Source organism: Gymnodraco acuticeps, unplaced genomic scaffold (genome assembly GCF_902827175.1).
Source record: "Gymnodraco acuticeps unplaced genomic scaffold, fGymAcu1.1, whole genome shotgun sequence".
In the NCBI taxonomy this organism is placed as follows: domain Eukaryota; kingdom Metazoa; phylum Chordata; class Actinopteri; order Perciformes; family Bathydraconidae; genus Gymnodraco; species Gymnodraco acuticeps.
In genome coordinates, this window is record NW_022990428.1 from 65897 (window position 1) to 90009 (window position 24113).

At 41.4% G+C, this 24113-nt stretch overlaps 3 protein-coding genes across 4 annotated transcripts; all 3 read left to right on the forward strand.

The window, feature by feature from the left end:
• Window positions 1–831: 831 nt before the first annotated feature.
• LOC117551944 (zinc finger MYM-type protein 1-like) lies at window positions 832–4804 on the forward strand. Its single transcript, XM_034225030.1, has 2 exons — window positions 832–1486; window positions 2141–4804. Exon 2 carries the CDS (start codon window positions 2819–2821, stop codon window positions 3830–3832), a length of 1014 nt encoding a protein of 337 aa, XP_034080921.1. The 5' UTR covers window positions 832–1486; window positions 2141–2818; the 3' UTR covers window positions 3833–4804.
• A 7174-nt stretch (window positions 4805–11978) lies between these two features.
• LOC117551954 (transcription factor Adf-1-like) lies at window positions 11979–13151 on the forward strand. Its single transcript, XM_034225044.1, has 2 exons — window positions 11979–12223; window positions 12748–13151. The coding sequence occupies exons 1-2, from the start codon at window positions 12094–12096 to the stop codon at window positions 13149–13151; spliced, it is 534 nt and encodes a 177-aa protein (XP_034080935.1). The 5' UTR covers window positions 11979–12093.
• Window positions 13152–18125: 4974 nt separating this feature from the next.
• Window positions 18126–22347, forward strand: LOC117551939 (E3 ubiquitin-protein ligase TRIM39-like). Of its 2 annotated transcripts, none has more exons than XM_034225022.1 (2): window positions 18126–18677; window positions 19259–22347. In XM_034225022.1, the coding sequence occupies exon 2, from the start codon at window positions 19269–19271 to the stop codon at window positions 20910–20912; it is 1644 nt and encodes a 547-aa protein (XP_034080913.1). In that variant the 5' UTR covers window positions 18126–18677; window positions 19259–19268; the 3' UTR covers window positions 20913–22347. The 2 variants fall into 2 exon arrangements, with proteins under 2 accessions (XP_034080913.1, XP_034080912.1); XM_034225021.1 differs by having other exon boundaries at window positions 18129–18677; window positions 19267–22347.
• The last annotated feature ends 1766 nt before the right edge of the window (window positions 22348–24113 follow it).

Genomic DNA, 24113 nt, shown 5'->3' on the forward strand with positions numbered 1-24113 from the left:
ATATATGGGATTTCAAAGGTCTTTTATTTTGAAACTCCACATCAGAATGTCCTGATTTTTTCTGGGTGAGTAGATGGGGTGTCCTTCTATCACCCTGCAGTGATATGAGTCTTGGATCAGGGAGAGATTTCGTTTTATTCTTATCTAAACACAGGGCTGATAGCTCATATATGGGATTTCAAAGGTCTTTTATTTTGAAACTCCACATCAGAATGTCCTGATTTTTTCTGGGTGAGTAGATGGGGTGTCCTTCTATCACCCTGCAGTGAGATGAGTCTTGGATCAGGGAGAGATTTCGTTTTATTCTTATCTAAACACAGGGCTGATAGCTCATATATGGGATTTCAAAGGTCTTTTATTTTGAAACTCCACATCAGAATGTCCTGATTTTTTCTGGGTGAGTAGATGGGGTGTCCTTCTATCACCCTGCAGTGAGATGAGTCTTGGATAACGGAGAGATTTCGTTTTATTCTTATCTAAACACAGGGCTGATAGCTCATATATGAGATTTCAATATGAGATTTCAAAGGACTTTTATTTTGAAACTCCTTACATTTTACATTTACTCGTGGTAGTTATACGTAGTTTGTTTTAAATAATTATTGATCACATTATATAGTACATATTTCTTAATTTAATATGTTTGGTTTGTTTTTATAGGTGCTTTTGTTATTGACCGAGTAAGCGCTGGGATTTTACCGTAATGCTTCTAATATTCGCGCACCCCAATATCACGTGCAGGCTGGCTTGACTGTGTTTTCCCAAGTGGAGGCTGGCTTGACCGCAGTTGTAATTGTTACAAGGTAAGACTTTAGGTCAGTAAGTGTTGTTGTTGACTAACGTTAGTTAACGTAGTGTGCAAAGTAATCAGCGACAGCAAACAGTTTGCTTTCATCATCTGTCACATGACATGTCAGCGCCTTAAATGATGCCGTTTAAAATAAATAAATAATAAAGGGGGGTGCCGGCCGTCAGCGAACCGAGCCAGAACACGCTCTGGGTGGAATCTCCATCCACCGGTTTTACCCAATAATAAGTACCTTCCCAGGCTTTGTTGTAGCTGCATTTTCTTTGTCCCAGGCTCCATTTTACACCACCATCCCGCCATTTCGTTCTATTTTAAGCGGGACACCTGGTCACCCTAGCTATATAGTTGTGAAATATATCTAGCGGTTATACATTTATATTCTGCGTTGCTGAATTGTTGTCCTCCTCCTTTGTGTTTGCTCTATGGTTTCAAAATGAAGCGAAAAAAAGACATTATATCCTTTTTCGCCCCCCCAAAAAAAAAATGATGAGGCAGACATTAACACACAGCAGGAAGTGCAGATTGCCACAGAGACAGAGCCGGAGGACTTTTCAGGAGAGACTGATCTGGAAATTGAAGGTTCAGAGCAGGCAGAGAAAGATGGGGAGTCACAGAGTGAGGCTGAGGATGAAATCGAGAGTGAGATAGAGGATAGATCCACAAGTACTGGAATATCAGGTTTGTGATTTTGAAAAACAAATGTGCCTGCTTTAATCTTAGTTACAGATCAAATGAGTGTGTGTGATACTAATTCATTTTTTTTAACATTTATATTTTATTAAACATTTTCAAAGACAAAGACATACGGAGGACATGGCTCACAAACATCACAAATAGGACAGGACAATAACATGAAGGGTGGCGGGCAGGGGGATTACAGTGTCAGTTACATTTTATGTATTCATATGGAGTTGTATTTATACATGATTTACTTCATAATATAGATATACTTATTTTTTCCCTCTTTTTTATTATAAAACAAAAAAAAGTGTAATAAATAGATACATATATAAATATACATTTATGCACATTATTACAATTATTTTTCTGTTTCTTCATAGCTTATTTATATTTATTTATTAATATTATTATATTTATTGTTGGCAGCCGAGATTGTTTGAGTCCGGGCAAGCCCTTATCTTATCCCAAAGCCTGTTGTCTGGCTTAACCAAATATAACAGGGAGAAAGCAGCTTCGTGTCATAAATCTATTAATATAGATATCTAATTTGTGGTTGTTCATTGCTCTGGTAAATGTGCATTTATAATGATCTGTTTCAATTATAATAATAATAATAATAAACATATTTATTTGCGTTATCTTTCTCCACAGATATCAGCAAGTGCAAAGAGGAGCCACCAATGCAACCACACCCTAAATTGTTTCCAAGGACCTGGATGGGCGACCGGAGAAGGAGTTTCAAGGCTGACTGGTACAAGATTCACCCCTGGCTTGAGTACTCCAAAATGTCAGACTCTGCTCATTGTTACGCCTGCAGACATTTTAGCCCTCCGAATAGCACAGACACTGTATTTGATTCACCTTCAGGTTTCAAAAACTGGAAGAAGGCAACATACAAAGAGGGGGGATTTGCAATCCATGCCAAATCTGAGCGGCACACGCACGCAATGATTGCATGGAAAGACTACCAGAGAGCTGTGACATACAATGCAACATTGGCAAATGTACTTAACAAAGAACATAAGAAACTGGTTCAAGAAAATCGGGAATATATAAAAACCATAGCCGAAGTGCTGCAACTTACTTACTTACTGACACAAAACATTGCTCAAAGAGGACACAATGAGTCTGCAGGCTCAGATAATAAAGGGAACTTCATGACCATTCTAGAGACAATTGCTAACCATGACAAAGCTGTTAAAAAAAGGTTGACTTCCATTCATAATGCAAAGTACACAAGCAAAACCATTCAGAATGAAGTTCTGGGTTGTCTTGCAGACATGGTTCGATCTGAAATAACAGAGGAAGTGAAAAACAGTCTTTAGCATCATGGCAGATGAAACAAAAGATGTTAAAAAAAAAGAACAGATTTCTCTTGTAGTCAGGTACTACTTCAATGGTGCTATCCAGGAGAGTTTTCTCCATTTTGAGTCAGTAGAGAGGCTAGATGCAGCAGGGCTTACTGAAAAAATAATTCACATATTGGAAAGTAACGGTCTGGAATACAAAAACAACCTTGTAGGCCAAGCATATGATGGTGCTGCTGTCATGAGCGGTAAGCACTCAGGGGTCCAGGCTGGAATCAGAGAGCAAGCTAAATATGCTTTTTATGTTCATTGCAATGCTCACTGTCTAAATCTAGTTTTAGTAGATACAGTCAAAGCTGTCCCAGAAGCAGAGCAGTTCTTCTCCTTACTAGAAAAGCTATACGTCTTCACATCTGGGTCGTATGTCCACCCCAAATGGCTAGATATCCAAAGAGAGATGTACGAAGGTGCCACAAGAGAACTCCAGCGATTGAGTGACACTAGATGGGCATGCACATTTATATCTCTCCGTAACATAATGGATAGATTACCGGCCCTCAAGCGAGTACTGCAAGACATAGCCCAAGAACGCAATGGTGAGAGATCTATTGAGGCACGTGGTCTGCTGGCACAGTTGGATCTAGAATTCATTGTGCATCTTGTAACACTCCGTAAAGTGTTTGCAGAAACAACATTTCTCTCTGACATGTTACAGTCTTCATCCCTTGACATTTCAAAGGCTGTGGATTTAGTTGAATCTTTAGTTCAGACATTGAATGACTTCAGACAGGAGTCATTTTTTGATAACTTGTGGGATGAAGTGTTGAACATTTCTGAGCAATGTGATACAGCAATACAGCCAGCAGCAAAACGACAAAAAAGACTGAGCTCTAAACTTGCTGAAAGCTTCGTACTGACTACTGTTGGACAGAGAGAGACAGAACAAGATAAACACGGGTTTCGTACAGCCTTTTTCTACCCTGTCATTGATCAGATGCTCAAGGAGCTTAATAGACGGTTTTCAAACACAAACTGATGAATAGCATCCAAGCTCTTAACCCCAAAAGTGATGCATTTCTGAAGGAGACAACTCTGTTTTCATTTGCTCAGTTGTATGATGCAAATATTGAGGACTTGGGGCATGAGCTACATCAGTTCAGCAGAATTTTAGATAGGAAAATAAAGACTGGGATGCAGAGACCTGATAGTACAGTGGAGCTTGTTCAGTTCATTGAACCTTATAAAGAAATGTTTTTTGAGCTCTTCAGACTCTGCAAAATAGCAGTCGCAATCCCAGTCAGTTCTGCTTCCTGTGAGCGTAGTTTTTCTACATTGAAGCTGGTCAACATTTTTCTCAGATCCACCATCACTGATGAGAGACTGAGCAATCTGGGTGTGCTTAGTATTGAGTCAAGGAGGTCAAAGGCTTTGAATCTTGACTTATTTGTTGATCGGTTTGCCAAAAATCACAAAAACCGCAGGATTATGTTGCTGTAATGGGACGTTTTGGGAAGGAAACTAAATGTGTTTTCCAGATATCACTGTTTTATGTTTATTAGAAATGTGACGGAATAGACGAAACTGATTAGTGCGCGTGCAGAACAGGTGTGTTCAGTCTTCATGTTTGTTAAATAGCCTACTTGTCTGTGCTTATGGGAAATAATACATCTGAAATCTATGTTTTCTATCTACATCCATGTATTTTATTTCATTTAAAGTCAACATTTAAGATTTGTAAACTTTTGCATCAAATCCTTTTCTGTGGATTTAAAAATCTATAAATGTAATGCTGAAGCTAACAGTATAAGATCTGTCTGAAATAAATAAGTGTACTGAAACAAATACCAATAACTGTATTGCATTGTTTTCTTATGCGCAATTACTTCGTACTGTCTAGTTCTCTTTTTCGTCCTGCATTTATTGTGCCCCCCTCAGAAAATAACTGACCCCCAGTGGCCCCCCCACTCAAATTGGTCTAGAACCGCCCCTGGGTGAGTAATACATTTCTAGTTTTCTGATATCACGTTATTGTTTGCAATGCCTGAGTTTGCTAGCCAGCAACATAGCTATAGGGGTAGTTTAAGCAAACCGCTAACAAACCGTAGCATACATGTAGCTACATGAACTAGGGCTGGGCGATTTGGCCTAAAAATAAAATCGCGATTTTTTTTTTTCTTTCTAACTAATGGACAATTTTCGATTTAAACCTCGATTTTTTTTCTGTTTTTTTTCTAAACAAACCAGACCAAGGCTCTTTTAAGTGAACGACGGGAGCCGGCTCTTTTTTTCCGGAGGGATCTAGATCGGCATGAAGGCACATTATGCAATGTGCACATCATCCCGCTTATTACACATGGCCACATTCTCAACAAAGTAACGACATGACTCCCAATATTAATTGAAATGCTTTTATGGATTTAGAAAATGATTTTATTGACTTAAAAAATAGTTTTATGTATTGATTTAAATTGACAAGCATCCGCTAAGAAAAGTAGTCCGTTGTTACTGTTTGAACTAACGTAGCAACGGCAGGAACTGCTTCGATAGTGTTTTTGAGGAGCTTTTTGATTACAGATTTGAAAACATCGTTGCTTGCTTTAAAAGTAGCACACTTCATGATGTCAGACCTTGGGAAGTATCTAGATATCCCTGCCCTAATGCCAAGGTAACTGCCAACTGAATATGTGTAGCCGTTTGATGTCTGTCTGGACCGCTGCGTAAAAAGGAGGGTTTCTGCCCCATTACTTCTCTTCTTACTTCTATAAGAATAAAACACGGAGGACGGAGATCTCTTTTCCTCCCCCTCTACAGACCGCCCAGCAGCTGATCTCAGAGCAGCTCCCCTCTCCTGCAGGGGGGCGTGGTCAGCTGCAGCTCACAGAATCAGCCCCCTGCAAAAACAGCACTGGAAAAAGCAAATGGAGCGAAATGAGGCATGGCTAAAATGCAAGATATTTTTGGTATTTTGAAAAGAAAAAAAATATTTATATACTTTATATAGGTCGATACAGTAGCCCCTTTTTAAAAAAAATAGTTTGTATAGGTGTTGCTATCTGTTTTGTGTAGCGTGGTTCTACAAGCAAGTCAATGCATTCATTGGGTGGTATCAGAGATTTACACGGGTCTGTAAATGCAATGAAAACAATTGGCCACAGCAAATCATTTACATTAAACTTTATTTACTTTATTTACTCTTGAATACTTCAGTACAAAGGATGTATTCAATAATTTAAGTGATATATGTGTACACAGAGCTGCAGTTCGGGTAGTCACAGGCAATGTGGCTGAGTTTTGTGCGCGTTCTGGAAAGTGAGAGAGTAAGCTACTACGGAGTCCCTTAAAGCAAAACAAATCTGCGGAGTCTAGAAATGTTTTTAAATCGCGATTTTTCGGTTCAGCCATTTCACAAACCGTAGGAAAGTAAAAATGCAAATTAATCGTTAAAACCGAAAAAAATCGCCCAGCCCTAACATGAACCCTTCTGAGGTATTGATTACTTGCTGTAAGCATTAGAGGTGGCAGAATGACAAAACATGTTTCTCTCTCTATCACAATGTTGGGTTGACCAGAACCTGGACCAACTTCTGTTTCCTGTTCTACAATGGGCATATGCTTGCGTTAATTTTCAACCGGACAGATGAGGCTAGGATACCGGCTAAAGTTAGCAACACACGTTAACCATGAACAGCCTATTAATCCGTTCTCTTAATGTTATTTCTTCCAACGTTGTGGAATTAGAGAAAAGGGGCTTCTTAACGTGCTTTTATCCGGGGTGGAGGGAGTTACATATTAGTTAAATATAACATTGGGGCGTGTGATTGTAGTGGGTGGAGAAATGAGGATATCCATCTTGGAGTTCAAGCTAGTATAATATAGTTAACGTTACACAATAATAAGGAAGAGAGCTATTTGTGTGATCCATCGCTATTGATATGGATTTAGAGTGGATATTTGAGACTTCTAAACAGTAAACAAAAACGTAACTTATGGGTGAGTGTTTTTAGCAGAGCCATATAATGTCCTTGTGATTCTGTTGATTATTACCTGTCTGTATTATGTTGCAGCTCAGCTGATTTTGGATTGATGGCAAAGGGAAAGGGACTTAAGTGAGAGTGAAAACACAAGGTAAGTTTAAAATAGGTCAGCAATTTCCCACCCTATTGCTAGATGTATCTAACCCTTTCTCCTGTCTCCCTCTCTCAGCACAAGAACCCCAGGGGGATTCAATGGAGCCTGAAGACCTGCAATAATAATAATAATGCATTTTATTTATATAGCGCTTTTCACAACTCAAAGACGCTTAATGAGACCCTCACCCTGCACCTGAGTCTCAACTCCCAGAGTTTTGCAAGCCTCTCCCTGTTCCTTATTTTTGATTAAACAGACGTTAAGCTTCCCAATGGTGTGGTCTTCGTTTTGTGAAAAATATGATTACCTCACATATGTTGTTGCTGTTGTTGTCTTTTGTGATATAATTGCTCCTGCTGACTTGAGCCAGCCATTATTTCCTCCTCTCTGTGTCAGTGGGGAAACTTTACATTCATACTCCTTTCTCTGAGCGCTTGGAGCATCCCTAGGCAGCACAGCAAACCATGGGGGAGACGATATGCCAGGACAACACAGAGGAAAAGGCACAGACAAACGGCATGATATGCTATTCAATGTTTATTGAATTTCATTTATTTACAATGGATGTTCCTAAAGCAACACATTTAACATCATCATCATGCTGCTGCTAGCCCTTTGACTCATTGTGCTGTCAGTTGACAATCATTGATATAGGCACCTGTGGGTCTCCTGTCCTTTCTGAAAGTCATAAAGATTACATTAGTACTTTAGATTACTTGTGTCCTCAATTACCAAGGGATTACTAAAACCACCATGAATTAAAGAAATGGTAGAAATGTATCTAATCAGAATTTTTAAACCTTTCTTCCCTCCCTCTAAATATATCAAACATTAGGATGTGATGCTCCTGACTACCATACAGGTTTAAGAAGATAATATTTGTTTTAAAGAATTCAAAGCAATAAACAACAGGCTCTTTAACCAAGGCAACGTTAGCCTAACATGTATGTTAACAGGTAAGATAGCCAGGGCCGCCCCTGGCCAACTTGGGGCCCCAAGCGACATTGTGAGATGAGGCCCCCCCCAACCGACAGGAGTGAAACACATTTTTTTGGAAACAAAGTAGGCTACTTATATAAATATAATTCCTGTTTATTATTAGTATCAACACAGTTACTTTTGTATATGAGGTAAATGGTAAATGTGCATGTATGTCGTTCAGTATGCGTTTACAGGTACGTCTGCATTTCCTGCCAAATACTAGCCTCAAAAAGATTAAAATATAATGAATGCAAATAAACTACTTCTACTAATAATAATAATCATAATCATAATCAATTCAATAATATAAATACTATATTATTTTATTATAATTTAGTTGAATCTGTATTCTAGTTCTCTCTGTCAGCAATGTATCAACAACTACACACACATTTCTATCAGTATTTCTCTGTGTTGTGGTTGACATGACGATGACTGCAGGAGTTAAGGGGAGAGGCTGAGCGTCACCATGACGATGACTGTTAGGAGTTAAGGGGAGAGGCTGAGCATCACCATGAAATGTGCAAATTGACATAAAAATGAATAAAGGGGGAAAAATGTTCCATGTTTTTTAGGCTGTAAACTTTAACTGTTATTTAAGGCAACTAGACAGACAGTGTATCACTCTTCCTCCTGTACATTAGCAGATAAAAGGCATAACATACTTGAATGAATGTTAAATAAAGAATGCTGGAAATAACTGCATCTCCATTAGCCTGTATGCTCTGCAGAGACTGCCTTCTTCATGTCGTGAATTGCAGCTGATGTTTTAATATGGCAATTGGCAATTTGACTTATACAACATTCACAAGTTGTACATTTGACTCATACAATAACCCACCTTCGAGTGATGCTCTAGTTTCTTCATGTTTTGTTTTTATCCCCTCTTCCTTGTGCCGGACTGAAACTGTCTTTTCACCGACATCTCTTCACCTGCACTAGTGGCTGTATCAAAGCCGTGATTGGTCAGATGTCAATTCATCGCAACGGTGTCGGGTTACAGACGTGCTCCCCTTCTCACCTCTCACTCTCTCTCGCTGTGCGCGGAGAACTGAGCGGAGAACTGAGCGGAGAAATGAGCGGAGAACTGAGCGGAGAACTGAGCGGAGAACTGCGCACAGCAGCTGAGGCCCTCTGGGCGGGGCCCCCTGCGCAAGGCGGGGCCCCATGCAGCCTGCGTGATTGGCCTGTAGGGAGGGGCGGCCCTGAAGATAGCTGTTCACACTATGTATATTTTCTACGTTGTAATGCTATGTTATTTCTATTTAAGATGTTTACATTTTCGATTGTTTAATTATAGTCTTTTAACTGTCTAATGTACAATGCCTCCTTGTCTTTTGCTGCTGCAGCGTAAACATTTCCCCCAATTGGTATCAATAAAGTAGGCTACTTCTTATTTTATTTTAATCCTCAAATATTAGCACATTTAAAAAAAAAACATACACATATCGATATGTTGTATAAATATTGCAAATCAAAACCTTTATTGACCACTAATTACCAAAAATTGCATTCAAATCGTGATTCAAATGGCCAGCCACGAACTTCCGGGAACTTTCTGAGTCTCTCTGAACCATGGATGTATAATAAGAACTGGATACAGCGTGGGAGGCGGGGCCTCATTCATTCCTATGAGAGTTGCTCATTAGCGCATGATGATAAAATGGCACAACTTTTGAGAGAGCGAAACGTCACAGATTACCCGGCATGCCTGAGAAGTACCCGTATGTGCGCTCATAGCGCATGCGCAACTTTAACCAAAATGCTCGTTCACATCAAGCACGTCAATTTGCGTACACGTAACAGAACCGCGCGTTCATGACAGCATGGTAATGATTTGTTATTAAGATGGATTTGATATTAACGAGGCGGCAGTTAGCAGCTAGCGGCTAGCTATCATTATGCTAATGTACACATCAATCGTTATGTACTTATATTACGCTGTAACAGGATCTATTGATATCCAAGCAACAGAGCTTCATTTAGCATGAAAGAATGATTGCACTGTATATATATATATATATATATATATATATATATATATATATATATATATATATATATACTTATAATGAGTAATATTAACTTTATTTAATACAACATTTATGGTACACGATTTAATTATACAGCCCAAGTAGTATGATAATGAATTATAGCCAGGGGTGCACATAACTTTTTTGCCCTGGTTCTCAAAGGAGCAAAATGAAATAAACCGTAACTTTTGAGGGGGTCTTGACTTTATTTGCCAGACACACGGCACTGAACACACGTGCAGAGGTGAACACAGAACACACATGCAGAGGTGAACACAAGACAACATTAGCACGACCAGTAATCCTACAAGCTGTCATCACTACCCTCCTGACTGTTCTCCTCACTCTCTTCCTCTCTGTCAGACATGGTAGCTGATGATGTAGGCCTACTACTTCCTCTCTGGTTGAGTCTGTGATTAGCTGCTTGCATCCACAAGTCAACAGCTAGTTTTGGGTCGAAAGTCTCTGTTGTCATCTTAGACAAGTGGATGTAATCAAATAAGTATGTGAACATAACCAATAGCCTACCATAGCCAATAACAAATTAATGTAACTTATTTTATTTGTGTTGTTCATTCAAATCTTATTTTACCTTAACATTTATTTATTTATGCATTTTTTTTGTATCTCTCCAGTTTTAAAGGATATTTTTGGTTACTGTCCTATAGTATACATTGGAATGATTTAAAACCTGTTTATCCCAATAATTACAAAGGAGTGCCTTGGAAATATGTGTTTACATAAATTGTGACCAAACCGTTTGAACTTAGACTAAGAGTCCTTTACCTCACTGAGCTGTAGTTAACTTATCAGCCTCTCAGTCTGACTGGAGAGGACTCTCCCTCCACATTATTGTAGAAACATCTTCTTCTTATCTCCGTTAGAGCAGCTAGCACGGCACCAGATTATAATAACAACAGCGCTGGTACCACCCTCCCTCTCTCCCTCGCATTTTGTCTGTGAGCTGCGGGCGCCAGATAAGCCAACATCCCCCATTTTCATCACTTACAGCGCCCATCGTACAGGGCAAATGAAAGGTGGAACCGGGAAGAAAAGGGTGTTACATTTACTTCATTGTGAATATTGTTACATCAAGGCCGAAAATTAGGATGAGCCCCAACGGTAAAAAAAAAAAATTCCCTCCCAGAACTGCCAGCGCAGCACCTCCCCAGATCTGGCGCCCTAGGCGAACATCTAGCCAGCGCTACGGGCCGGCCCTGAGTTCATATCATGGTTCATATGCAACTCGCAAATATCTTTCTCTCTCTCTTCTCTCATCTCTCCTCTCTTTTCTCTTCTCTCTCTCCCTCTCAATGTTGGTACGCAAATGCGCTTTGTTTCAAATGACCCGGTGCTCTTTTTTTGGCGGAGGTGCGCATGCGCACCTGCGCACCAGTTATGTGCAGCCCTGATTATAGCAAACATGTGCAATATATCCATTATTACAGCTCCGTGGGATGGCAGTAAGACGATATGGGTCCGTTCTTATTGTGCATCCATGGGTAAAGATAAACGCAACTCACATTGGTTTTTCAAACAGCATCTCTGTAAACTACGTGTATTGTATTCACTGAATTTCACTCTCTGCCTTTAACGGCTCGTTGTAGCTCCAATAGCTCCAGCCAGAGCCTGGCTCCAGCACCCTTCCTGTGAGCACAGTGTGCTCTGATTGGTCGAGACACGTAACATGAACGTGCCGGGCGGCTCGGTCCCGTGGGTTAGATGCGCGTTCATAATGCAGAGGGAAATAACTCTCAGAATAACGTTATTAGCACATTTTACAACTTGAGGAACGAATGTTTTAATAAGGGCTATACAAGTGTTCATACTGGGTAGTTTATTTAGTTTAAAAAAAAGTATCCAACGATTTACAGACCACTCTTTCCCCATGTAAGTCAATGGGAAAAAGTGTTTCCGGGCCTGGCAACCAAACGAAAGTGTAGTACCGCCGTTTGGCCAGCAAGAATATTTTCATCTGAGTCTGGCGCACTTCCTGGGGGCTTGGGCACGACGCTCCGCTTCCAAGTGAGCGTAAGCCAATCAAATCCCGTTTCAGAAAATCTGACAGCTCAAGCCGTAGCCAATCAAAAACCGCGCATACGCTGGGAGAGATATCCTGAGATATCCCGCCGTTCATGTCTATATTTGAAATAAAATGGACGAGGTTATAATCGTAGCGGTAGCGAATCACCCTGTATTATTTGATGTGACCCTGTTCACCTACCGGGATAGAAACCAGAGGAACCAGGCATGGAAGGAGGTGGCAGAGACAGTGGGGGAAACTGGTAGGTTTTCGCCTGTTTGGGGATTTTATATCCAGTTTACTTCATGTTAACATAGCTAATGAAACATAGCCGGTATATTTAGCATAAAATAGCGCCATAGACATTAATCACATACATGTTAATCATCCGCTGCCACATCATAGACTATATTGCATTACATTAATGCACACAGTCATACTCCTTTCACATTTCTTAGTTATATATATATATGCAAAAATTCATTCCTAGCATTCTATTTCCATGTAAATTACTGCTTTATTTAATTTTTATCTTTTTGCAATTTAACTGTACAATACATGTTGTGTTTTATATTAGATTTCTTGTTTTGTATATATGCACCATGACATCAAGTCAAATTCCTAGTATGTGCAAAGCTACCTGGCAATAAACCTGTTTTTGATTCTGATAAAGTGTGACATGTAAAACCTTGTATGCAATTGAAAGGGATTTGGTTTTCATTAATGGAGCAATCATTTTCTGAAATTCAAGAAATTAACTGTATTCTTTCATTTTCATTTTATTAGACGAAGTGTGCAAAAAGCGTTGGAAGTCCCTCAGGGACCGATACCGCAGGGAGAGGATCCTGGAGAAGGAAGGGAAAAGTAGCGGGGCAGGGGCTTCCGGGGGATCTAAGCCCTGGCGTCTCGCGGCAGTAATGAGCTTTTTAAAGCCCTTCATGCTGGACCGTGAGACGTCCAGCAATTTCCCCCGGCAACCCCTGCCTCCACCCACCGGAGCAGAAGAAGAGGAAGACTCTATGGGTGACAGCCTGGATGACAGTCTGGAAAGCCAGCCAGAGCAAGGTAGCAGTCAGCCGGCCAGTCAGCCGGCCAGTGTGCCGGCCAGTGTGCCAGACGGGTGGTGTGCCGGCCAGTGTGCCAGCATTGGGGGAGAAGAAGAGCAGGGGAAGGGAGATGTCCCCTTTTGAGGAGAACCTGCTGTCGGCCGTAGGCCCGATGCTGGCCATGCCACCACCACCACCACCCCCACCACCAGTGGTGGAGGTGGAAGACGAGGACCTCCTTTTTTTAAGGAGTCTCTGGCCTGCAATGCAAAAGCTGAGCAGGACGAGCAGCATGAGACTGAAAATGAAGCTACAAGAGGCGGTCCTGGAGGCCACAGAAATGGACATTAATAATTAATTAATTAGATACTGATCCACATTACATTTTTACACTCATCACTCATCACACACAACATCACATAAATAAAAGTTATTTAAAAGTATGTTATGGCTATACTGTGTCTTGACTTGTTCATGTGGTTTGTCAGTTACAACATACCAGGAGCTTCTTGTATGTCGATATATAATGTGCTGTCTTCTGTAATTATTCAGGTGAAACCCTGATGAAAATTATGAGTGGTTTATCACTAAAAACAGGGCTGAAGGAAAAAGGTTGTTAGTTATATCATGATATCAATTCAAGAAACATGTTTATTAGGAATGGTTGATTTTAAAATGGCTCATTTGGAATATTTGCTTTTTAAAGAAAATGGGTAGCTCTTAAAAGAGCTTTTTGGTTTGGAGACAAATATGGGCCTACACCCACATTTGCCTGCCATCGCACTGCCCCCTCCCTCGTTGAAGTAGGAGCAGAAGGGTCTCCCGCTGTTGGATGGATGGCCGTGTGGCATTGTTGGAGCCCATCCTCGGTGCATCACACAGGGTTGGAGTAACTTAATCCGTGGACCTTGCGATAGGTGTGCGTGATGGCATATCAATGGTCTTCCTGCGGAGGAAGTTATGCAACACACAGGCAGCCTTCACACACAACTCCGTCACCTCGGGGCTGGTGGTGATGACACGCCTGAGCATTCTCCACTGGGTTGAGAGGATGCCAAACGCACCATTCAACCACCAACCTGGCACGGCTGAGGCGGTAGTTAAATAACCTCCTTTCAACGGGTGAGGTGACGTCCAGGGAATGGACGCAGAAGGTTGTCCATCAGCGGAAATGCCTCATCTCCAACGAAGACATGGGGGAGAGGGCCCCGCCGCTCTGATCCTGCGATGACGGTGTCAGGTGGTAGCTGCAGACTGCCGTCTCGGAGGCTCTCTCCAAATGCAGAATTCCGCAGGCTCCCACTGTCGCTGCTCCTCCCAAAGCCTCCAACATCCACTACCCTGAACAGGTACTCAGCATCCACCACAGCCAGCGTAACAAGGAGTGGGGTGGACTTATAATTAAAGTAGAGGGAACCTGCATTTGCTGGAGCCTGGATAACGACGTGCTTCCACATCTATGGCGCACCAACACAGTTGGGAAACTCCCAGCGCTCCTGGAACCCAGCAGCGATGGCTCTCCAATCCTCCACCTGTGGTACCGGCATCACTCCTCGGACCAGGGCGGTCCAGATGGCCCCCGCAACCCTCCTTGACAATGACTGCCACTGTAGAACGCCCGACCCGATAGCTGAAGGCTATCGTCGCGTACGAGTCACCAGTTGCCAGGTACCTGAGAAAAAAAGATATATACATGATTACAAAAATATATTTATTCAGACCCCACACACACACAGACCACAGATCCCCCCCTCCCACACATTGAACACAGACACACACATTGAACACAGACACACATTGAACAGACACACACATTGAACACAGACACACACATTGAACACAGACACACAGACACACATTGAACACAGACAGACACACAGATCCCCACACACACATTGATCACAGACACAGACACACACGCCATGTACACAGGGGAGCAATACTGTGTTTACCTAGATATCTTAATTAATGTTACCCATCTGAACTAAAATCACAGAACTTCATTCATCATCGTGCAATTCTCTCTCCTTCTATAACAGAGTCAGTATTATAAAAAGAAGTAGAGAAATACACAAAACGTACCGTAGAGGCAAATGGCGAGTCGCTCGGCGGGGCCCGATTGACATTACGGCAGATGGGTTGTCCACCTGTGTAATACAGTGGGCCCGACCTTTCCGAGCAACTCGTCGAACACATCCTTGCTCATCCTGAAGTAACCTCTGAAAAGGCCGGTCATCGAGAGACGGAGCTCCTGGACAGAAAGGTGGTATTCCCACCCTTTGTAAGACGGCAATCATTTTTAGCAGGATAGTGGAGAAGAACCGGGGTTTTTCACTTTGTATGGGGTCCGGGGCGGGAAGATTCACATGGAGATTCTGAGTTGGTTGTGTTGGTCGCGGGGCCTCGAAGAAAAACCGCCCCAATCGTAAATCTTGGGGCGTTGGAAGCGAATTTATACGCTTGTAGTGTGGGCCCGGCCGTAATACTTCTGAAACGCTTGTGAAACGCGCCCGGTAGGGTATGACGCCGGAGGAGGCCGGACCAAAACCGCGGAGCAGCCGTAACCCGCCGCAGACGGACCCAGTGGAAACTAGGGGTTACGGCTGCGTCGCGTCGAAAAATAGACTTCAATCCTATTTCGAGCGGGAGCCCAGCGGCGAGACGCTTCTGGGACGCTTCTGAGCCGTAACGCGGCGCGTCTGGTGGAATAGCACCCATTGACTAGAGTGGCCGCGATCCTTGCGGACGCCACGGCGCAGCCGCAACGCGGCCGTAACACGCCGCAGACGGACCCGGTGGAAACTAGGGGTAAGCTCACCTTTCCCAGAGGTATTGACGGAGGAGATGTGGCGGAGGAAACAAGAGGTGTGTGTGTGTGTGTGTGTGTGTGTGGTGTGTGTGTGTGTGTGTGTGTGTGTGTGTGTGGTGTGTGTGTGTGTGTGTGTGTGTGTGTTGTGTGTGTGTGTGTGTGTGTGTGTGTGTGTGTGTGTGTGTGTTGGGGGTGTGTGTGTGTGTGTTGTGTGTGTGACCCTGAGTGACCCTGAGCCAGCAGCTCCTCCCCCAGCTGGATCTCCTCCAGGAAGAACTTCTGCACCGCCTCAGCGTCCTTCAAGTCGGGGAGCTGCGGGACAAACAGCAACAGGAAGTCAAACTGTTTCTGAGTGATCAATAATCAGATCTGATCTGTGAGCCACTCGTACTTTTCAAGATGCAAACGCTTATTGTGAAATTCACACTCGATACAGCACAGCTTTGGCAAGGGAAACCTTAGAGCACATGTGTCAAACTCAAGGCCCGGGGGCCAAATCAGGCCCTTGGTGGATTTAATTTCAGCCCACAGAATAATTTCTAATTACTATTAGATCCGACCCGCCGGTATATTGCACGCACACCTTCACTCCCTCCTGAGGGTTTCCTCAGCTCAGAGCCTGAGCCCAAACATTGATGAACTTGCACCCAAGATGAGATGCCAAGTATCTGGCTTGAACTAGCATCACAGAGCTGCACACTGAGTTTAATGGATGTTTCCTTTTGCACTTTCTTTCCTGAGGCAGCAGGGCATGTTTGGTTTTTTCTTTGAGGGAAATTGTTTTTTTGAAGCTGTTGTTGGCCTGTGGAAAAATGTAACCATAAGAAATGACTCCAGAAAAGCTGCAGATAGAGCCATAAGAAATGAATGCGATTATGTAATGTTTACTGTAATGTTGTTTTTATAGGCAATAGTTTAAGCTTTGTTAGTTCCAGGTTTAATATGTGCAATAAGTTCATTTCAATACGTTTTGCAATAAAAATGTAACCAGTCCGGCCCTCGACTAGTACCAACTTTTTAATCTTGGCCCACTGTGTATTTGAGTTTGACAACCCTGCCTGAGAGCCAAGGCTCCTTCAACAATTCACCACAATATAGACTAGATAAATCATAATATAAAATAAAAGACTAATACAGGAAGTAAAGCTTTTAAAATAAAACCTAAAAATAGTGCTTACCAATTCTACTAAAATATTATTAGAATTATTATTATTAGAATATTAATTAAATGTGTATTAAAATAAAATAATAATATACAAAATATTTCATTAAGAATCACTTTGATCATACTAATACTAATAACACTACTACTACTACTAATAATAATAATAATTAAAGTTGGTACATAATCTGAATTATAGATTGTATTTTAATGAAATTCTTGAATTTATGGGTTTCTAAATATCAGTGATATAACAACAACAATAATAATAATAATATGGTAAATAAGATACTGAGATGTTTGCACAGAGATTTCCTCAGGCAAAATATTTTATATATTTGAGTCACTTAAGCACACTGTAAATGATTGACAGGAGATAAGAGGAAGCGTTACAACACGATAAGGACTGTTTGTGCTCACCTTTGCCATGCCTCTCTGTGGCGACCTGCTGCTTTCTCCTTCCTGCGACAGAGTGTCTCTCTGTCGCAGGAAAAGTCAAAAAAAAGTCAAAATTAAAAACCAAGAAATGGATTTAACAGCCACCTGTAAAACAGCAAGATTTTAATTTTGTTCATGGCTTTAACTGCTCCTTTAATATTTAAAGTAACCTTGATTTAAGTGGTTCAATCACTGGCAGATAACATTTCTCTACCGTCCCTCTCTTTTTTTTATACAGTGCATTGAGGACATTTAACATGTTGTTATGTTTCAGCATCATACATTGAGACCCAATAACTCACGAGAGAACAGGATAACATGATTGCTTTAATTCAGGCAACAACATGCCATAATGATCCATAAGGGATGCCGCCTGAGAGAAAACACTCTTCGTCCTTGTTATCATGACCACTAACCCCCTGATCCCACCAGAAGCGTCTGCGCTGCGGCTGCGCCGCGCTGCGACCTCCTCCTGCGTCCTCCTCCTGCGTCCTCCTCCTGCGTCCTAACCCACCAGGCGCGTTTCAAAACGTTGCGGAAGCGGAGCGTCGTGTGTGCAGTTGTTGGATGAACGTTCCACTTCCTGCCTGCACTGCGCTGCGCCGCGTCAAAAATAGGATTCATCCTATATTTTAGAAATTCCTTGCGGCGAGGAGCTTCTGGGACGCTTCGAGCCGCGGCGCAGCGGGTCTGGTGGAATAGCACCCCTTGACTAGAGTGGCCGCGATCGCTAAAAACGCCGCAGCAGCAGCGCAACGCAGCGCAGACGCTCCTGGTGGGATTAGGGGGTAATGTTACATATTCAATGTCTAAAAGGCCTTTAGTTTATTTTTATTGTATATAGATTTCAGTTTTAGAGTGGATACATATTGTACTTGTTGTATGGATGTGGATTATGTCATCCATGACATTTAACTGACATGTGTGTCCAATAAATGTAACTGAACTCTTCTGAAGTAAAACTTGATCATAATAAAGATAAGAAACGGCTTGACACACCTGTGAAGCAGAACCTTTGCTCCCTAACTATCATAGAAAACCTTGTTGATCAGAGGGAGGGAACCAAACCATCAAACAGTGAGAGGAGGAGCTACAGTGGAAAGAGGAGAGCTTACACGTCAAACTCAGGAAACGAATGTTAAGTTAGTCAGAGAGGCAGCCACACTGCAGTCGAGACTAGTCTCCGTTTCTCTCACAGAAAATACAAACTGAGTTCATCAGATCTTTCTCAACAACGCAGCAGAGTCTCTGTCAAACACTGGTGAGTACATCTGATTATATTTACACTTTCAACAAGAAGGATTAACACTAAACTTCAGCTCTACTTCAGCTCCTTTACGTCCAACTTGTTTTTCTCCAACAACATAACCATATGATATAGAGTCCACTCTAAACAGTCTCTTTCTATCGACTCTTAGTACTTTAGTAACTTGTAACTGAATCTCTGTGGTGAGGAGTTTGAATTCACTTCTGCTTTCCTGCTCTTATTACATTTTGCTGATCACTTCCTACATAATACTTTTTCCCATTTCCTCTAGCTGTTTCAAAATAAAATATTTCCATTAGAGAAACAGTTGGAGTCTTTTAATGTGAAGCAGCTAGAGGAAATTAATGGTTATGGTCACACAGTGAGAGGAGCAGTGTTATTTTTCAATAGAAAAATGATCGAGACAACATGTATTTTCATAGCTGTTTGCCAGAGTTGCATGCTTGGCCCTGTCAGACATTAAATGGTCACGGTTGCTCATGACTTGTTACAAGTTATCAAAGTTATTTCTTTAAAACAATATATGATATGAATTGATGATTGAAGTTTCAAATGTTTTTTCTTTACTTTCACATGTGTGTAGATATGGCTGCTGCAAGCTACCTGCCATCTGAAGATCAGTTCCTCTGCTCCATCTGTCTGGACTTGTTCACTGATCCAGTCACTATACCATGTGGACACAACTTCTGTAAAGACTGCATCACTGAACACTGGGATACAAGTGACAGGTGCCAGTGTCCCATGTGTCAAGAGGCTTTTAATACAAGACCAGATTTGAGGGTTAACACGTTCATCTATGAGATGGTGGCTCAGTTCAGACAGTCGGCTCAACAGAAAGCCAGCAGCAGCAGCAGCTCAGAGCAACAAGTCTTCAAACCAGGAGACGTTTTCTGTGACGTCTGCACTGAAACCAAACTGAAAGCCCTGAAGTCCTGCCTGGTGTGTCTGACCTCCTACTGTGAGACTCACCTGGAGCCTCATCTGACAATGTCAGGCCTGAAAAGACATCAGCTGATCGACCCTGTGGAGAACCTGGAAGACAGGATGTGTCCAAAGCACGATAAACCTCTGGAGCTGTTCTGTAAGACCGACCAGACATGTGTCTGTATGCTCTGCACTGTTTCAGACCACAAGATGCATGATGTGGTTCCTCTCAAAGAAGGATATGAAGGGCAGAAGGCAGCGCTGGGAAAGAAAGAGGCTAGAAGTGAGGAAATGATCCGGAAGAAACAACTGAAGATTGAGGAGATCAAACACTCAGTGGACCTCAGTAAGAAAGACGCAGACAGAGAGATAGCAGAAGGAGTTCAGGTCTTCTCTGCTCTGAAGGAGTCTGTTGAGAGAAACCTGAATGAGTTAATCCAAACAATAGAAGGGAAGCAGAACATGAGAATGAAACGGGCCGAAGACTTCATCAAAGAGCTGGAACAGGAAATCTCTCAGCTGAAGAAGAGAAGTGCAAAGGTTGAGCAGCTCTCACGGTCTGAAGACCACCTCCATCTTCTCCAGGGTGTCCAGTCCCTAAACATCCAACACCCATCACCCACCAAGGACTGGACAAAGGTCAGCATCCCTCCATCATCATATGAAGGGACTGTGGTGAGAGCTGTGGTTCAGCTGGAGGAGCCACTCAGCCAAGAGATGAAGAAGCTGCTTGAGGCTGAGCTGAAGAGGGTCCAGAAGTACGCAGTGGATGTGACTCTTGATCCTGACACAGCATATCCCCGTCTCATCCTGTCTGATGATGGAAAACAAGTCAGCGATGGTGATGTGATAAAGAATCTCCCAGACAACCCAGAGAGGATTTCTAAAACTAGTTGTGTTTTAGGAAAACAGAGTTTCTCTTCAGGCAGATTTTACTTTGAGGTTCAAGTTAAAGGAAAGACCGACTGGGATTTAGGAGTGGCCAGAGGGTCGATCGACAGGAAAGAAGCGATCCAACTGAGCCCTCAGGGGGGTTTCTGGACTTTATGGTTGAGCAATGGAAATGAGTACAACGCTATTGCTGGCCCTTCAGTCCTTCTCTCTCTGAAGTCTCGGCCTAAGAAGGTGGGGGTGTTTGTGGATTATGAGGAGGGTCTGGTCTCCTTTTATGACGTAGATGCTGTAGCTCTGATCTACTCCTTTACTGGCTGCTCCTTCAATGAGAAAATCTACCCATTCTTCTATCCTGGTGCTAAATGTGGCCGTAAAAACTCTGCACCTCTGATCATCTCTCCTGTCACCTAATCACTCATCTCATTTAATGTGTTGATTTGTTTTCATTCAAGGGAACAAACATCGATATTTAGAGTCAAAACTGTGTAGTTTCCATCTTATTTTCTACAAAATAAGTTTACTGTGGTGACTGATTAACATATGGTTTAGATTATGTATACAACACATAAGTGGATTCATTAATCTACTCAACAATCCAATAATTATCTCTTCAACACTTTATCCTAACACATGTGGAGAATATCTATATGAATGTTTGATAAGGCTACAGATTTATTTTAATAAAAACGTTGTTTCTAATGACACCACATTTGTCAAGCTATAGTTAGAATTGATAATAACATTAAATGTTTCATATTTAATTGTATCATAAAGCTTAATTTAAGAGAAAGGCATATTAATTCCTCTACTGTGTACTAAATTAAATATGTGTAATAGTTATACTGCTAGAAAAAGTAAAATGAAGCTAAATAATATGATAAATCCTCATTGGTGTTAAAATTATTTGGTTAATAACTGTTAACTTGTATATTTACACACCAGGTTTTATATTGATTACTGGTAAAATGGCTTATGAATCAAAGACATCTGTAAATATGTGATTGTGAGTTAAGAAAACAGTAAAATAAACGAGATTTGTTCTGAGAAAGCAGGGACTCGAGCACTAAACACTGAACAGGAAGGCCTGGTTTACACATCAGTTGTATTTCATGACACATTTCCTGAGGCTAATTCACATTAAATACAATATAAGTTGATGACTTTTTGTGTGAAGAGATTGTAGGATGAAATGTTTGTTTCCACTATCAGTGATTGGATATTGGCTGTAGAGCAGAAAACAGTGGGGCTGATATCAGTGAGGTAGCATTCACTTTTACGAGTCACAAACACAAAAACAGCTCTTTACAATGAGGTACCTAACTACAGAGTATTAATGCCAACAACTCATATAAGGAAACATCGGGTTTGATTTAATAACAATGTGTAAGGATATAACAGTTTGACTTAAGCCCTACCATTTGCTTCCTGTAGTTTTGCCATATTTGTATAAAACTAGTTTCCCCCTTTGTGATATGAAAAGCTGAATCAACATGATGTCCTACATTTGTTTGCATTGTGTCAACACACACTTATGTGTGTTTGTTGTGTGTGGTAGAAACAACTGGGTGAAATGTGATGAGGGTCACATGACTAACAGGGGTTGGCCAAAAGCCAGAATACACCTCTTCCCAGGTTCTCAGTTTTAACTCATCATGCATACACGAAACCCTCCTTTTCTTATACTTTGAAAAAATGCCTTTTCAAATGATTTCCCTCCCAGCACATTTTTATATTCGTTGAACTCAACAAGAACTCAATGTGAAACGGATTAAATATGTTGTCTTTCATCCAAGATAACAATCTTGACATCTACAATTTTAAATAAAAACATATATACTAATTTCAAGGTCACTGGTCTTTGTTGTTTGTGTGAGTAATGTGTTCAGTGTTATTTCAGATGACAGGAAACAAGTCTTAAAAACACAAAAAGAAAAGGTTTCCGTATGTCAAGGATCAAAACCAATCTATACATTTGGCAAGATTTTAGAAAACATGGTAAATAGCCTTTTATTTATTTTTTATTTCAGTGCTTACTAACTCAGTATATGTATATGTTAAGGTAAGCAGGATTACATTTTATCTAATTTTAGAATCTAAACAACAATAACTGCTGTTTTATTTGTTGCTCAAAGTGATGCTAGAAAAATCTCCTCACATTTGTATAAGGCCTTTTGAGCCAGATTTTAAAATAGTCAAGAAATGGTGTTGCATAAATAGTACTGTGGTATTTAATGCAAGTTTAACAGGATAATACCATATAGACCTCAGCACTGAGTTCATTGTGTTTTTGTTGTTTTACTACACTACAGTAACACACTTCCACTACTTCCTGGTGTTATGGCACAGAGTGTCCACTTGATGGAGCACAACAGAAAGGAAAGACAAGCATGGAGTCACTGTACTGTACACCAAACACTGATATATGTGGAGACACAGTTTGTTACACATGTGTCACTACCCGATCCGCATCCCTACCCGATCCGCATTGCGCATGTGTCACTACCGAGACGGAGGTTGCGTTCCGATAATCCAAAAGTCAGCTCCTAAATTCTAACCCTATCTCCTATTCCTTGACCTCTGAGTGAAACGTCACGGGGTTAAGGGTTAGTGGATAGGAGAATTCAAAAGGATTTAGGAGAAGAGACTGCGGTACTTTAGAGAATCCGACTGCACTTTCACTATCCGACGTGTTTATGATGCACCAGCGGACGTCATGAAGTGCGTCTGCTGCTGTGGGGAAACTATGGAAACTACAGTTTTCTATACAGCGGACTACAACATGGATGTATAATAAGAACGAGGGACTACTGTACACTCATCTAGAGACTCTGCACCGTGCTCTGATGCTGTTGCTTTATGCTTTATGAACGTGGACAACAGAGAAACATATTCTTCATGACCAAAGTTGGAATTGAAATAAAAAAGGAAAGTGAAACTTATGCTCATCACCCTCTCCCTCCGGGACACATTAATACAAATGATCCCAATACGTATGATTGTATGAACTATGAAAAGATCTTAAAATCAATACAAATGTATTTATTATAAACGTTAGTCCTTAACATCTATCACTGTGTATATCACCATTCAAACATCTTTTAAAAGTTGAACAAACCCCACACAGCTCAGTGAAATGTTGACTTTATTTGATCATTTCAGTAAAAACGTTCATATTTCTCTTTTTGATTATAATACTGATGAACGTTCAAAACAAAGCACTTTGGCAACTTACCACATACGTTTTAAAATGCTTAATAAGCACCGTAACTTTCATGATATAATTTCTCGGTCATAATCGGTTGTTTCCGTGAACGGCCGACTGTTGAGTGACGGCAAATGCTGCGGCTGCAATGCATTGTGAGGCAGCATTTTCTCCTCTCCTTTCGGTAAGGGAGGTCCAGTGGTTCCTAAGCTAAAGGAGGTTATAAAGGAAGTTTGAAACCTCCTTTCCTTTCATTTGGAGAATTGGAACGGCACTTATCATGGCTGCCACTGAGGGACTTCCGGGTCATTTCACTTGGTTAGGAAGGTTCCTAAGCTAAATGGACTATTGGAACGCAACCGGAGGTCAGCCACTGTTAGCCGGAAGTGGCATATTCGATTACTGTTTGG

Coding starts and splice junctions, on each gene's coding strand:
- LOC117551944 (XM_034225030.1), top strand. CDS start 2,819: ATGGCAGATGAAACAAAAGATGTTAAAAAAAAAGAACAGATTTCTCTT.
- LOC117551954 (XM_034225044.1), top strand. CDS start 12,094: ATGGACGAGGTTATAATCGTAGCGGTAGCGAATCACCCTGTATTATTT. Junction 12,224..12,747: donor AGAGACAGTGGGGGAAACTG/GTAGGTTTTCGC, acceptor TCATTTTATTAG/ACGAAGTGTGCAAAAAGCGT.
- LOC117551939 (XM_034225022.1), top strand. CDS start 19,269: ATGGCTGCTGCAAGCTACCTGCCATCTGAAGATCAGTTCCTCTGCTCC.